Source organism: Patagioenas fasciata, chromosome 2, assembly GCF_037038585.1.
Source record: "Patagioenas fasciata isolate bPatFas1 chromosome 2, bPatFas1.hap1, whole genome shotgun sequence".
In the NCBI taxonomy this organism is placed as follows: Eukaryota; Metazoa; Chordata; class Aves; order Columbiformes; family Columbidae; genus Patagioenas; species Patagioenas fasciata.
The window spans coordinates 89,030,054-89,045,673 of NC_092521.1; the positions used below are offsets into that span (position 1 = coordinate 89,030,054).

General features: G+C 39.6%; 1 protein-coding gene across 3 annotated transcripts in view; it reads left to right on the forward strand.

Moving 5' to 3' along the window:
• MYLK4 (myosin light chain kinase family member 4) overlaps nt 1-15,620 on the forward strand; it is an 80,760-nt gene that overhangs the window by 42,596 nt on the left and 22,544 nt on the right. For 2 of the 3 annotated variants that reach the window (XM_065832495.2, XM_071804530.1), the window contains exons 1-2: nt 10,490-10,595; nt 11,680-12,493. The exons of the other annotated variant lie outside the window; for it this stretch is intronic. In XM_065832495.2, the coding sequence (XP_065688567.1) occupies nt 11,834-12,493 (660 nt within the window). In that variant the 5' untranslated portion in view covers nt 10,490-10,595; nt 11,680-11,833. Of the gene's footprint in view, nt 1-10,489; nt 10,596-11,679; nt 12,494-15,620 lie in introns of those variants that run through there. 3 annotated transcript variants of the gene reach the window in all.

Consider the following 15,620-nt stretch of genomic DNA (forward strand, 5'->3'; position numbering starts at 1 on the left):
TAGCAAGTTGGCCCAAAAGCCAAGCACTTTCAATCTTGCATACTTTTACTTAGCCTGCCCATTAAGGTAGGGAAATAGTGTTTCAGTTGTAGGCACTGTAATCCATCTGTGTGTCTTTTGGGTCACTGCGCTTCTCAGATGCCCAAAATTTGAAAAGGAGTTTACTTGCAGCATTTCTATGAAATAAAAACTCATCCTCTTCGCTGAATAACGCAGCTGTTATTTTACTCCTGGACTGCCTTAAGGAACACTGCTTCCCAAGAAAAGCACGGAGGAGCTGAAAAATGGCAAATATGCAGCCTCAGTGTTTCTTCCCCAGTTCTTATGGACTGTCCTGATATCTGGTCACATACTACTGTTTTTGGGACCCTCTTGAATGGTAAACAGGAACCTCTTCACAACAACTCAATTGTCAGGACTTTTGTTTCTTCCCATTGAGTGCAACCTTCCTTGCGTTACTCACTGCTCCGTTTAAACAGGTTCTTTATCAATTCCAGACTGCCTGAAGGGTGTCATAGAGAGAAGTGAAAACAGGGGAGAAAGGATGTCATAGTGCAGGGGTGAATCTGCCAGTGCCACTGCAGGCTCTCGAAGGCAAGAGAAAGCATCTACAAGGTACATCCTGCCTGGCCTTCCTGTATCTGTAAGGAAAGTCCTCCCTTGACTTGATGGCCTCCAGGAAAACAAACTCCATGCAACTGGCATGTAGCTATGAAAAGATTCTATGGAATCTCTGGCATTGAGAGCCTTAGAAGTTGGTAACATCTGAGCGTGTTTTGTGATTTTTGTGTTTTTCGTTTTGTTATGTTTTGGTTTGTTTTTGTTTGTTGTGTTCTGTTGTTGTGTTTTTTTTTTTTTTTAAATTCAGTTAGCAAAGGCAGGTAATAGACAGTGAGGATCCTCTCCTCACCTTTTGTGTAAGCGGAGCTAACAATATATTTAACACACACAGCATGTCTTTTTAAGTTTCTTTTTTTTCTTGGCAATAATTTAATGTGAAGTTTCTCACAACAGTAAGGCCAAAACTGATGGAAGTTTCGAGTTGAACTATTAAAACTTGGCAAATTAAAACAAAAAAGCTTTATGATAAAAGATATTGCGTGAATCTTAGCTTGTTTTATATATTAGTATCCTGACAGCTACCATAGCACCTTTTAGATCTGATTAGGTAATTGAAAATTGAAGGAGTACCACACAGGATCTTTGACTGCCTGAAGGCTGTTGGTATTGTTCATTTCCCAGATGTCTTTGGGCACTGAATGTGGCAAGTCTTTACAGCCAGGTGGCTGGACATCTGAAATGATCACTTAGTTGAAATATGTGGGGATTACAAGAAACAAAAATAAATGGTGATTGTGATGCCTTTCAAAGTTCAGACACTTGCCATGTTTCCATTTGGAATGAACACTCTAGGGGAAAGAAAATAGCTACAAAATATATACTTAGAAGGCATTTTTGTTGCTGAGAATGTCCTCAGCATAAAATGGGATTGGCACAGACACCCTGGGCAGGAAGACAGGGAGGAAGATTTCTGTGACCTTTATTTACTTCATGTCCATTCATTCTGTAATATGAAATTGAGCAGAATGGGCTATTTGTATTGGTTTAAAAAAATATATCAGATCAAAGGGGAGCTAACTGTAATACTTCACTTCCTGGATTTTGGGGCTTTTAAATACAAGTCAGAAGTTAAATTTTATGTAACACCCTTTCTTTGAATTCTTCATCCCTAAAGCATAAGGGTATGCTATGGAAACTTGCCAGGTGCAAGTTACAATCTATTAAACTATCAACAAATATTCACTAGAATTAGCCAACCCTACAAATAAAATCAACTCAAATTACCCCTTTCCTAAAAACACTGGTCTCCACTACATGCATCTCATGGTGCTCTCCCTTCTACACAATCCTGGATTCTGAGATTCACACCAAATATGAATGTGCCATTTATTTCACTTTTTTTACACTAGACTTTCAAGAAGAAGAAGAGATGGGTCAAGGTATTTTCTACACATAGCTTTTCGTGCTGATTTACTTGAAGTTTGTTTAATTTCAGCTCTGGTTGCAATCATACTGGTGAAGAAATGTTTGTTTCAGCAGAACCTGCCTAGATAAATAACCAGTGCCCTGGCTCACCTGCAGAATGAGTGGATTCCTGGTTTTGGTGCAGTGCCTTAGCAGTGGAGCAGGATAAAATAATTTCTTAGAGAGTATGTGATGCAGAAATAGGCTAATAGTAGTTCTGGAGAGTGTTTACTGGTATTTAAAAAAAAAATAAACAAGCAAAAATCCTCAAACCCCCCTTACAAGTTCTGCACTCATCCCATCTTCCAGTAGAAGGCAGCTGGGAACAAACCACAAGTGAAAATGAATCAGTAGTAATTCAGCAGAAGAGCATAACATTCTCCTCATTGCCACTCTGAGACCTTCACTATACTGGATATTGTTATCTTTGCAGTGTTCTTAAAGCAGAAAAAACATGTTAACTCATAATGAATCAGAAGATAATTGTCTTTGCTTTTTAAAGGCTAGTTTCTTAAAGTTAATCACAGAGTAACAACCCAAGACACATGGATCTCGACTCTTCTTTCTATTGATACAGCCTGTTGAGTGGGCAGCCACCACAGAGGATGCCCAGCTTCTGACCAGAGCTCTGATATCACGGGCTGGACAGTAGGTAAATTTTGTAGCTTGAAGGAAGCTGAGGTATCAGTATGTTTCTTCTGGAGAAGATAATACATCCTTTGTAAAACTTCCACCTCCCAACAGGCCAGGCATCTTTGGATTTCTTCTCCACAACTCTTTCAAAGATTTTTTTAATCAATACAGATTCCCTTTCTCACTGAAATTGTATTTACTGTATTTTTAGTATGTTCTGATGGAGCAAAAGGTGTTACTTACATCCAATTTTCCATATAACCACTTCTGATGACTGTCCCTTTCAAGTCTTTTCAGCCTATCCATCCTGAATTAACTTTTTTGTAAGAAAAGGCCTTTCGTGGTTTATAAATTTTAATACAGGATGCTAGCTGCCAGAAAGTTTTGGGTTTCAACCAAAGATTTTAACCAGTCTACCCAGCAGATGAAATGAGGTACAGCTCCTGCTGCACCTGGAGACAGTACTTCTTTCATTGCCCTGTTTCAGAGTTATGACACCTCTGCTTTAGCCTCAGAAAGTCAGGAATTTTCCTTTAAACAGGCTTCCTGGAAATAGAGTTTTAGGCTATTAATGGGTAATTTATCACACAGTATTTTTCAGCCTTAAGAAACTCTAGGTTTTGAGGTTTGTTTTGTTTTTAGTATAGTAAATTTGGGACAGCTAAGCAGAAGTGAGACCCTTGATGTGATATCTTGACAGCAGGAGATGATGATAGTGGAGAACAATCCTCAGTGAAAGAACATCGTGCCCTTTGACAGTGAAGTGCTTTGAACTTCAGCTACAGCTGTTAAGCAGACCGATGCTGATTTTGGTCATTTTTTATGTGCTGTGCAGTTGTTATTCACCTAAAGAAACCCATTAACAGTGGGACACCATGTGTGAGTTGTGCTTGACCTGGCTAAATGCTGCACCATGCAGCTTGCAGTGGATTACCCCTTCTGTGCAAATGCTTTTCCATATGGAATAGAACTGCAGAGCTCCAGAGTATGAGGAGAATCACCCGCAGAACTTGGATAGTGTCTTCTATTGTCATTTTCATCTTCGAAGATCTAGATATTTTCTACAGAGAGATATACAGCTCAATTAACCTTTTCTTTTTTTTCCCCTTGCAAAAAGGTGGCCATGTGAATGCTTGCAGAGAGGTGGTGGTGTATTCTAAAAGGCCGGTATGTGGGGGCATCAGCAGATTGATCACTGAACTGTAGCCAGGATCTCGCTGTACTTTGCTTCAGGACTCTCATAATTTATCTCTAGAGTATCTCCAGGATACTTAGTTACCAGGGTCATTATAGTAAAGGAAGTCAGAATTCATAATTAATTAACAGGTCGTAGAGTGGTTGTATGCAGAGAGCCCTGTGGAGCAGTAAATTCCCTAGTCCTACCTCATGAAGCTCAGTGCCAGACTTTTCTTGCTCTATGCTCCTGCCCTGTATAAAGCTGTTTCCTTTTCTGACCTTAAGCAGAGTTCCAGACTAGTGTTTTGGGCAGACCCCTGGAGTGTCATAAAGGTATATCACTTAGGACACAGTATGTCACTTAATCTTAGGCATACAGTTATTTCAGCCCCCACAGTGAAAGAGTCCAATGTGACTGCTGATTTTAGAAATTTATCATTTTGGATAAATTCCCTGATCCATGTTAATGTATCTTTTTTTTGGTTGGGAAGGGTGGGAGGGAGGAGGAGAGGGGGAAGAGAATGGTTTTTCTGTTCTACCATCATGGACATCTGTGAACTTTCAGTAAACAGCATGACTTTCTCAATCTGGTTCATAGCTTTCATGCTTACCTTCTGATCTCTTTTAGAGCTGAGCAGCTGTAAGTTTATATTGTTTCTCAGGGAGCTGTTGTTGTGTACTAGAGAAGGTGCAGACGCGCTTTAGCTCTCACTTGTGCACTACTATGTACAGGACTTTCTCTGCTTCGTGACTAGCATATAACAGTCCTCCAATATTTTGGATAGCGGTTCTCCTGTTCTCCAAAGCCTAAATCTGTTTCTTCTTTGGGGCTTACTGCGTTTTGAATCTTACTGAGATTTCTACAGAAATATTCTGTGAATTATGTAAAGATCTTCTTCAAAACAACTTATTTGCAAATGATTAGAGGGGGCAACCTTCCTTGCTAGAGACGTCTCCAGTTTATGAACAGTATCATGATGAGGAAAAATACAAAGACATGATTTATCTGTAAACACAATTGATGATTCAGATATAAGATCTTACTGGAACTTCTCTGCTAGGTCCTATGGCCAGTCCAGCCACAGAATGTGCATCTCTATGGCCAATCAGAAAACAAAATCTGCATCTCTCTCGGTCAGAGTTTCAGAAAAAGGTTTTTGTGTGTGGGTTTTGTTTTTCTTTTCTTTTATTATTATTATGTGTAAAAGATATGACATCGGAATGAAGAATTTGAACTACAACTTCATAAAAGTAGGCTAACACATATTCCCCGCCATTTTTTAGGTTCTGACTTGAGTTTCCATCAAGTGGATGAATAGAAATCAACTGTAGGATAAAAGCTGAAGACAAGAAGGTGGTAAAGGTTCCTGGAGAGAATTAATCTCTAAGGAAAGAAGAGGAACATGGGAGTTCCAGGTGTATAGGGCAGGGATATATAAAGAAAAAAAAATACTACTGAAAGGACTAGAAATAAATGAAAAGTCAGCAGAAAAGTAAGAAAGGAGTAGATAAGGATAATCTTGCTAAGGTCTCAACTTAAGTAATTAAAGTATAAAACAGTTGATAACAGTTTTGTTACCTGAGCTTCTGAAAAGTTGACTCCTACTGTACATTTATGAATTGATATTTTTGAAATTGATAGGAAATCAATATGTTCAAAGGAAACCCAAATCTTTTTTTTTTTTTTATGGGAGATACAACATAACGTGTTGACTTACACCATTTTCACAAAGGAATTTATTATATGTCCACAGAGAAACACAGAGCATCTTCAATTCCTTTTCATATGGGAAGGCAACTTCTTCAGAAAAATATTCAAGAATAATGTTTCTCTTTCTTTCTCAATACTGATCACTTCTAGGAAATGGTAGAATATTTTTATGTGCAATATAACTATATACTTCAGAGAATACTGAGAGGGAGATGCAGTAATAAATTTCAAATACGTAAGAGGTATCTGCAGAGGAGAAGAGAATAAATTTTCTTGTCATCTATGGATAGGACAAGAAGAAATCATCTTCAATTGCACCAAGGGAAATTTAGATTACACTTTAGGAATACCCTCTACGTGAGAAAATTGTCAGCATTGCACCAGGTTGCTTAGGGAAGCTATGGAAGCTTCAGCACTGAGAGTTTTTAAGAATAAGCTCAATGTATGAGACAAACTTCCATGCAAGTTCAAGAACTGTATTTGTTCCACATTGTCTTTTAGCTGCATAAAGACAACTGGCTTTCCTCCAGATCTTCCAGCTATTTTAATAATAAATGTACAGGAATATTCAGTATGAATATAACTTGAAATATGTCATGCCCTATCCACTCTTACCTAGATTGCATAAAATTTCATATAGTGCATCTCTGAGTGACTGAGGTTGGTTTACAACATTATATATCTATTTTCTCTAAAGGTGGAGGTCACAGTGGCCCAGTCTAAATTACCACTTGCAAGTCAGAGCTAATTGTTCACACTTCCCCCCCTTCTCCCCCTTAATAAATACTCTATGCAAACCTGATCCTTGCCAGGACGTAGAAATGTCAGGAGAACATACGCTGCTTACACCCAGGAGTGAGCAATGGCTGGAATGTGGAGCGTGCGTCATACACGTGCTGCAAACTCATGCATGGTAGGCAGCCCTGTGTTATTTCTGGGAGAAAAACACTCCAAGCCTCCACAGCAGCAAAATATCAAGCCAGACTTGGGAGTTTTGGAGATATTTTGTCTAGAATGGCTTGAAACTGGTGAACGTACATGGTACCATGTTCTCCAGATAACGTTCAGTGATAGGAGTCTTCCACGAAAAGCAGCATAACTCGGTACACAACTTACAGCTTGAGAAAGTGGGAATAAGACTTTATGACTCAAACATTTCCACTTGTGCTCTTATTTATGATATTTGATGCCAGCAGCCATAAATTTACGAGGTGGTCTGTCTTGGCTTGTAATGGTTAGGAAATATGAAGAACTGAACTAAACTAAATTGAAAAGACTGAAGTTTAAAAAGAGGGGACGGGGAGGAAAACTCTTTTTAACATGTGTCCGATAGAGGAAGATAAGGGAAGGCAGAGTAGTTGGCATCTCAGCAGTACTATCAGAGGATCAAGAGTTGGAGAAAACTAAGTGAACAACCCTTTTAAACAGAAAGCAGGCTTTCTTTGCACTAGTAAGTTGTCATGTGAAATGAAAAAAAAAACAAAAATGACCTCCTCAGTGTCACCTTTTGGGCTGATACTGTCACTGCTGTGGTGCAGTGGCCTAGTGCTGATATTCTGTAATGTAATATTAGGCAACTTTAGGCATATGGGGAATTGTGTCATCTTCAAAACTAGTGGAATTGTTTTCCTTCTACAGTATTTCAGTCAGTTGTGTTTCTTTATTTTCAATTAATGAAGGGTAACCACTACTGCAGCTAGTGCCTTGAATCTGCAACAGACTTTCACAGAATCACAGAATGTTAGGGATTGGAAGGGACCTCAAAGGTCATCTAGTCCAACCCCCCTGCCGGAGCAGGAACACCTAGATGAGGTTACACAGGAATGTGTCCAGGCGGGTTTTGAATGTCTCCAGAGAAGGAGACTCCACAACCCCCCTGGACAGCCTGTTCCAGTGTTCTGTCACCCTCACTGAGAAGTTTCTTCTCAAATTTAAGTGGAACCTTCTGTGTTCCAGTTTGAACCCATTATGCCTTGTCCTATCATCGGTTGTTACCGAGAAGAGCCTGGCTTCATCCTCTTGATATTCACCCTTTATATATTTGTAAACATTAATGAGGTCACCCCTCAGTCTCCTCTCCTCTAAGCTACAGAGACCCAGCTCCCTCAGCCTTTCCTCATAAGGGAGATGCTTCACTCCCTTAATCATCTTCGTTGCCATGCGCTGGACTCTCTCCAGCAGTTCCCTGTCCTTCTGGAACTGAGGGGCCCAGAACTGGACACAATATTCCAGATGGGGTCTCACCAGGGCAGAGTAGAGTGGAAGGAGAACCTCTTGACCTGCTAACCACCCCCCTTCTAATACACCCCAGGATGCCATTGGCCTTCCTGGCCACACGGGCACAGTGCTGGCTCATGGTCATCCTGCTGTCCACCAGGACCCCCAGGTACCTTTCCCCTACACTGCTCTCTAATAGGTCATTCCCGAAGTTATATTGGAACCTGGGGTTGTTCCTACCCAGATGCAAGACTCTACACTTCCCCTTGTTATATTTCTTTAAATTTTTCCCCGCCCAACTCTCCAGCCTGTCCAGGTCCTGCTGGATGGCAGCACAGCCTTCTGGCGTGTCAGCCACTCCTCCCAGCTTGGTGTCAACAGCAAACTTGCTGATAGTACATTCAATTCCCTCATCCAAATCGTTGATGAATATATTGAATAATATTGGTCTCAGGTCTGACCCCTGAGGCACTCCACTAGATACAGGCCTCCAGCTAGACTCCACCCCATTGACCACGACTCTCTGGCTTCTTTCCTTCAACAGTTCACAGTCCACCTCACTACTTGGTTGTCCAGACCGCACTCCCTGAGCTTAGCTGTGAGGACGCTGTGGGAGACTGTGTCAAATGGTTTACTGAAATCAAGATAGACCACATCCACCACTCTGCCATCATCCATCCATCTTGTTATGTCCTCATAAAAGTCAATGAGGTTGGTCAAGCATGACTTCCCCTCGGTGAAGCCATGTTGACTGCCCCTAATGACCCTCTTATCCCTGATATGCCTTGAGATGGCACCAAGGATAAATAATTCCATCAGCTTCCCAGGGGTGGAGGTGAGACTGACCGATCTAACTTTTTAGCAGTTTTGGTGCTGGGCAAATCCAATGACCAGTCATCACTGAAATTTGTGAGATGAAAATAAGAAAGCTGTTATATGGTCTTATTTTGTGTATTAATGATAGGTACAGTTGCTCAGAGATTCAGTGACTAGAAAAAGTACATGTAGGTGTTTTGCTATTAGAAATATATCATATTATTTATATATAATATTATTGGATTCCACAAAGTAGCTTTGGTAATAATCCACCTCCTGAAGATAGAAATGTTAGAATATTTTAAATAATACTATTTTTTACAGAAGACTTTCCCTTAAGTAATTCATTCTCACTGAACTATTAAAAGGTATCTGAATATGTAAGATCATTTCCAGTTTACAGAGCAAGAGACATGGATCACAGATTCCCAGCTGCAACAAGTTGCTGGCAAGAGGTTTCTGAGGCCAGAAAGCAAGCCACTGTTAGCTTTCTTTCATTTATTCCTCTTTTCTCCTCACTACACAGCAGTTCTTTCTTCTAGATCACTTCAGCTTCAGACAAAACTGCTGACATATACTGATGAGGTTTTAATGAAGCATTTTTATAGTTCGCTTTTTACACTTTTAATGTGTCCGGCATTTTTGTATGTCAGGACATAATATTAAATCAATGGGACTTCACAGATGATGCTGGATAATAGAATCTTACATCACAGAGCTTAAAAATGTGATTAGTATTTATAGTATTGGTTTGAGGTATTCCACATAACACTTCCCTGGGCAACTGTTAGAAGAGATTTAAATGTTTAACAGATGTGGCTGTGCACACTAATACAACACATGATTCTACCATATAATCTGTATGTCCTTCCTTTTTTTTATTTCATTACTTTTACAAAATAATGTTCCTTTTGGGGAGGGTCTTTGTGGCTGACAGGCTTTGCCTATGAAACCACCCAGAGCAGGAGCCCTAGCTAGATAGGTGGCAAGGTCTAATGAACCTTTAACCATTTTTCTGTACAGGGCATGTAAATGACAGGGAGGGGGAGAAGCTCACAGTGAATTCCTGCAGGGAAAATGGCTTTTCAAACCTGGCCATTGTACAGACATGCATACACCTCTCCTGGAAGTTTGTGTCTAACAGGAGCTTCTGCAGATGTGAAACTGCCAGGAGGGTTTAGCTTATCTTTCTGACAGAGATGAACTGAAGAAGGCAAAGGGGTTCAAACATCACTGCTGTCTGCTGAAACCAACGTATATTTGCTTCAGTATTGTTTCCTTTTTTCTTTTCTTTTCTTTTTTTTTTTTTTTTAACTGCTGTCCTGTATATTATTCTTTTGATGAAACAGGGATCCCTAAACACCCACTGCTTTTTTTTTTTTTTTTTTTCCTCCTATCCTGTTCCCTATTTTTAAATCATTTAACCTTCTCAATCCATTCAGTGAATATGCTATGCACAATAACACATGGTGGTCACCTCTTGGTAATGTCTGTTATGTAAAGAAGAGATTTCAATCCATCTTTTTGGGTCATGCACAGACACACTTCACCTTTCACTCACAGTAACACACTGTTCTCAGAATTTGTCAAATGTACCTAGGAACTTTTTTCCTTTATTAACCTGTGGTAACTGGAGAACAAACTCCTGAATTAACTTATCAACACTGACTACATATTGATTCTTAAAGACTGTGGGAGAATGCCTTTGGAAACTTCTGAAAACTTCAACTGTGATTGACTCTAAAAGACATCTCTGGCATCTAAAAAATCGAGAGACGACATTCCATATTCTTCATTTAGTGAAGAGATACAGTTTTGAAAGGCTGTTTAGTGTGTTAGATTTTTAGAACTCGCTGTGTACTTTACCTAATTATCCCTCATGCTCCCCATTTAAAGGATGGAGAATCTGATGCTGGCAAGAGAAAGAATTCGCTGGGATCACAAAAGAAGCTCTTGATCGTTTGAGTAGAGTAGCAGTCTGGCTGTTTTTCAACCAACTGGTTGATTTCTGCAAGAGGTACAGCACAAGTACAAACTGACCTATGTGTATTCAATCTATGACAGTAATTTGTCCCAGGTAGCCTTTCCTTTGCATTTCAGAGGCAGTCTTTCTCCATCAAGGTGATCCATATTGATTTACTGCTTGCTCATGTGGAATACAGTCGACTTGAGATGAGAAGTTCTGGTTTTATTATTTCTTTTTAATTCTGTTTTTATTTTTCTAACCAACATGAAAAATGTTCAACAATCCAGACCTGTACCTAGGGGAATCCTGTTCCCAATCATGACATTTCTTCTTTATCCATTATTGTCTTTCTGAAAGAAATGGAGGCCTTTTGCAAAAGCAAAACTTAAACTATTTGAGTTATGAATATGAATCACTGGCTTTGAGACATTTACAGGCAAGCAAAGAACTGAGCCTCTCAGTCAAAATTTGTATTTTGAAATTTGTATGACTAGGTCATAGTGAAACATAAAAACCTCTTCCTTGTAGCAAATTAACAGAGTCTCGATAAATACAGAAGTAAATTAAGATATTTGCTATGGAGAGAATTGTTTGTGTATGAAGAGCTAGTTATGTGATAGCTAAAATGTAGGGTAGAGAAAGGGGCTCTGATTATTTCAAATATCTGCATTCTGCTGTCTCCTTCTTTTGCTTTCTTTGATGTATTTTTTAACACCTTCCTGTTGGCATAACAGACTTTTCAAGAAATAGAGGTTTTCATCTGAAAACCTTACCTTAAGACACAGTAATTTCAAGCAGCCACATTTAAGGTCCCTGTAAGGAACCTTATTCTCTTCAGGGCAGGGATAAGATTACATACTAGGCTTTTGAAAAGCAACAACTCCACTGCCAAACTGTCTCTACCCTTAGAGACTTCTCACGTATCACGTAGCCTTTTTGCTGTCAAATTCCATTGGAGTGCAAATAGTTCAGTCCCTGTTAGCGTTGATGTCACTGAACCGAGTACATTTAGGATGTGCATCGCTATATTAATTTCATTTGGAAACGGATATATATATATATATATATGAAAAAAGAATGAGTCAAGGGTGTTTTTCTTCTTAAATAATTTGAGTGTCTCTTTCCCCTGTTTTAGTCAAATATATGAGAGTAGTTTATAAATCAGTTGAGCTGGAGTTGCCAAACTTGGCTGTATATCTGAGCAGTCTGAATGGGAAGACTTTGCAACTGATATTGTCCTCAAGCAGCTGATCATCAGAGCATTTCCTTCCCCTACCCAAACCAGCAAAATGACCACATCCAGCAGACAGAGCTCTTCTACGTCTATGGTCAACAACTTGGCCAAAATATTCGATCCAAATGCTTTGCAAAACCAAGGGCCTGATAATGGGATGGAACACCCAAAAACTCTTCATGTTGCAAGAAGTGATGTCAGCACATCTGAAAGTTCTAAAATCATGGATACGAAGTTTGCCTCCCTTGAACAGAAAATAGATAAGCTGTTGACTCTGCAAGACAATGTCCTTAAGAAGCTTAACAGCGTTTCTCAAGAAATCTGTTGCATTGAAAAAGACATTGAGATTGTAAAGGCAGAAACATCTGAACCTGGATCAAGGCTGGAAAGAAACAAAGATATGAGAAGTAATGAAATGAAGAGGCTTTGCCTTAAAATGGAAAAATCTCTTTTTGATATAAACAGGAATGCACAGCAGCAGGTTAAACGACTAGATGGATTGGAACAAAATGTTTCTGGACTACAGAAGCTTGTAAGGCCTCTGGTTGAGAGAGTTAAAACTTTAGTAATTCATAATTCAATTGTAAAACACCATGTTAAAAAACGTAAACTTTGCAAGGCAGCTGATAATACAAAAGAAGTTGGACCTCGTTTTAGGATGCAGATTTTCTCTGAGAGAACAGCTGAAGACCTTCTCAAGAAGAAAAGTGAAAAGGTGAGCCCAGGTTTGTGTTTCATCTTGTCAGGATTCATTGCAAGCTGTGAATATGTTCTGCTATATGCTTAGCTTTTTCATTTTGATAACATATAAGAGAGAGCAATCAATATGCTCTAAACATGAAAAGTATTAGAACAGACCAAGCAAGTTTCAGTGGAAAATATATAGAAAACCTACTGAATGGTAAATACCTTAATTTTTTTTCTAATCATTTCTTTGCAGTTGTAAAACATAACTAGAGGTTGCTGACACGGGTGACAAAGATTGACACAGACTTCAGGAGGTTTGTGTCCTGGCCACACATTTTACAGTGATCTTCTCTGGATTTATAATTACCTGTGCGAATCAAGTTGCAGCAGTCATGTTATATACAGTGGAGTTTAGATCTTAGTGAACCTGGTAAAAATCCTTCTTGGGTCAGTGCATGTACATATGTCCTTTATTTCAAAGAACAACTTAAGTGTGCTGTTCTGATCTGGTATTTCTGCTGACATTGGTGGGGAGGGGGGGACTTCTAAACTGGGATCTGAGGTAGGGTTACCGTAACCAGAGCTCTGGCTTGTGTAAACTTCCTTGGGGAAAAGAATGGCTGTGTGACTATAACGGGAGTTTTGTCATGCTCTTTACAGGTCGGATTAAAAGACCACAAAAGTCTCTTGAAGGGCTCAATTGATTATAATAGGCTGTTTGGTAATGAAGCCCGGTAGCATTAGAAAATTAAGGAATTTCTTCTGACAATGTGTGTTGATATTTAGTTAACCTACAGAGTGTGTTGATATTTAATTAACCTACAGTGAACCAAAAAGTTGCCTTTCATATTATTTTCTATCTTTTTTTTTTTTTTTTTCCTCCAAAAGAAGTCACATACAGGCTTTGCTTTTTGATGCATTTTGTGAGTAATTCTTGAGTCTCTTTTTCTGAAGATTTTGAGCAGGAAAAACATTGTGTGAAGGTATTATTGGAAGTTGCATCCCTTGAAAAGAGAAGTACCCAATATTACTCAGACGGGTCTTGTCAGCAAACGAGGTGCATTTTCAGCATGGTTACCCTTAGGTGGCCACACTTCTCAGGTAGACATAAAGCATTTGAGTCATTGTAGAAAACTGTCAAGACAGTGGTCAGTGCTGAGTAGCAGCAGAGGAGCACCTTGTAAAGCTCAGTCCATCATTAACTGAAGGGAAAAGCTGCTGCCCTGCCAAAGGAGATTGACAATAAAAGTGTTTCTTACAGGCCCTTCTTGAACATCAGGTTGGACTGGTTTCAATGAAGTAGTTTCAAGAAAAGAGAGGTTTTCTTTTCTTGTAACATTACTTCAATGAGAAAAGATTGCTTATTTTGAGCATCTGAGTTTAGGGCTTCATTTACATTTCAAAACATCAATGAAAACTTCTGTTGTAAAAGCCACATCATAGGGAGACCCACAGGTCATCTCTGTAATGCTGCAATTGCTGTGGTTTTTGGTAGAACTCTACCAGTCTTGGTGAAATTACATATTCATCTAAACTATTTATAAATAAAAACTGAATCAGGCCTGAATGAAGTGGCAGCTCCCAGAGCCCTGAGAAGGTGTGAGGCTCTCTGCACTAGAAGTGCTTTGCTGTTGAGTTTGTGGGAGACGGTGGGTGCAGTAGAAGGGGCAGGTTAGAGGAGGAGGTCGTAGTCCTGGCAGCCCAGAGAGGAACGAGGATGGCAGAGACACAGGTGCCCAGAGGAGAGTTCAGAGCTATGAAGGGCCTGAAAGTGGAGGGTAGGGGACTTGAACATGATGGAAACAGAAGCAACCTACTGACAAAGACCCAAAGAGGAGAGGCGTGAACGGAGTCTCTGTCTTTTTGCAACAGCAGCTCCATTTGTGATCTCCTCACTGATTTGTTTTTGTCAAGGAGACCCTCAGCAATGCTGAGTGGACTCAATACGAGCTTGTCTAGCATGAGGTCTTAGGAAAGGCAGCATGAGCATGTCTGGAATCATGCTGGTGATATTATTACATTGTTCATATTTTGTTTGTTCTATGAGATGATAGCCAACATATGTTAGCTTGTCACTACTTTCCTCTGTGCATTTGATTTATTAGTAAAGAACCATCATAAAATTATCAGGCTATCCTGTGAACAACAGCTGGCTTTAGTAAACACTTAGTCATCTTGGCTTTAAGTAAAAACAGACTTGAATTCAGCCCTGCATTAAGAATAATAGAACATGGTATGATATCCTTCATACTGAACTTGGCTGAATTTGTATGTCAGTTTAGTAGGAGCCAGTATTTACCAGAAACCAGGGCTGTCTCATCTTGCATGAGGGTATATGAAGAGCATCTCAGCAAGTTAGTGAAGACAGGTCCATGAGACACTGTGAAGCTGGTTGCATGTACCTCTGCCTGCCGCATATTCAAACTGGATTTACAAGTGAACCTATAAATTGTGACAAAAGCAAAAAGAAAAACAAATGAATAGACAAATAGGATATCTCACCCTTGCATTTATACCCTAAATCTACTACTGATACCTGGTGGCATAGCAATGAACAAACCTACCTGATTATGCAGAAATTAGTCCTTGCTTCTGTAAACCAAATCCTTACCAGTGTCTCTAGCCCCCCCCGATGCCAATTTTAAACAATGCTGATCCTGCAGAAGTGCTGGCCACAAGGCAGTAAGACCAACATCTGTTTAATCCTAGATGAACTCTCTATGGCAACACTGAGCAATCTGCAATCACTTCAGACATACACAGTCCTGTTGTTTCCTTACAACTGTGAGCACAATGATCCATTCACTACAGCTAATTTGGTAGGTCAGTACCTGCTTTTGTGCATTGCTGCAAATGGTCAGATATTTTGGGTGATGTGTCTATTTGTCATCCACCCTGCCTCACCTACAAGCAGATGCCATCTCTTAGTTCTAGTTGCTGAGCTGTCTGGCAAATACTTGGCTGTTGCCAGCCTGGTTCTGCAAAATATTCCAATCATTCTTAATTACTAGTAGATGGTGCAATAGGTAGCCATGGATACATCTGGATAAGGCGGTGGATTGTGTTTACATACTGTTTAATCATCTGCCTTCCCATCCTTCCTTCTTTAGACAGATGCTGCTCTTTGCTTTATTAATTATAGGATTGCTTTTAAA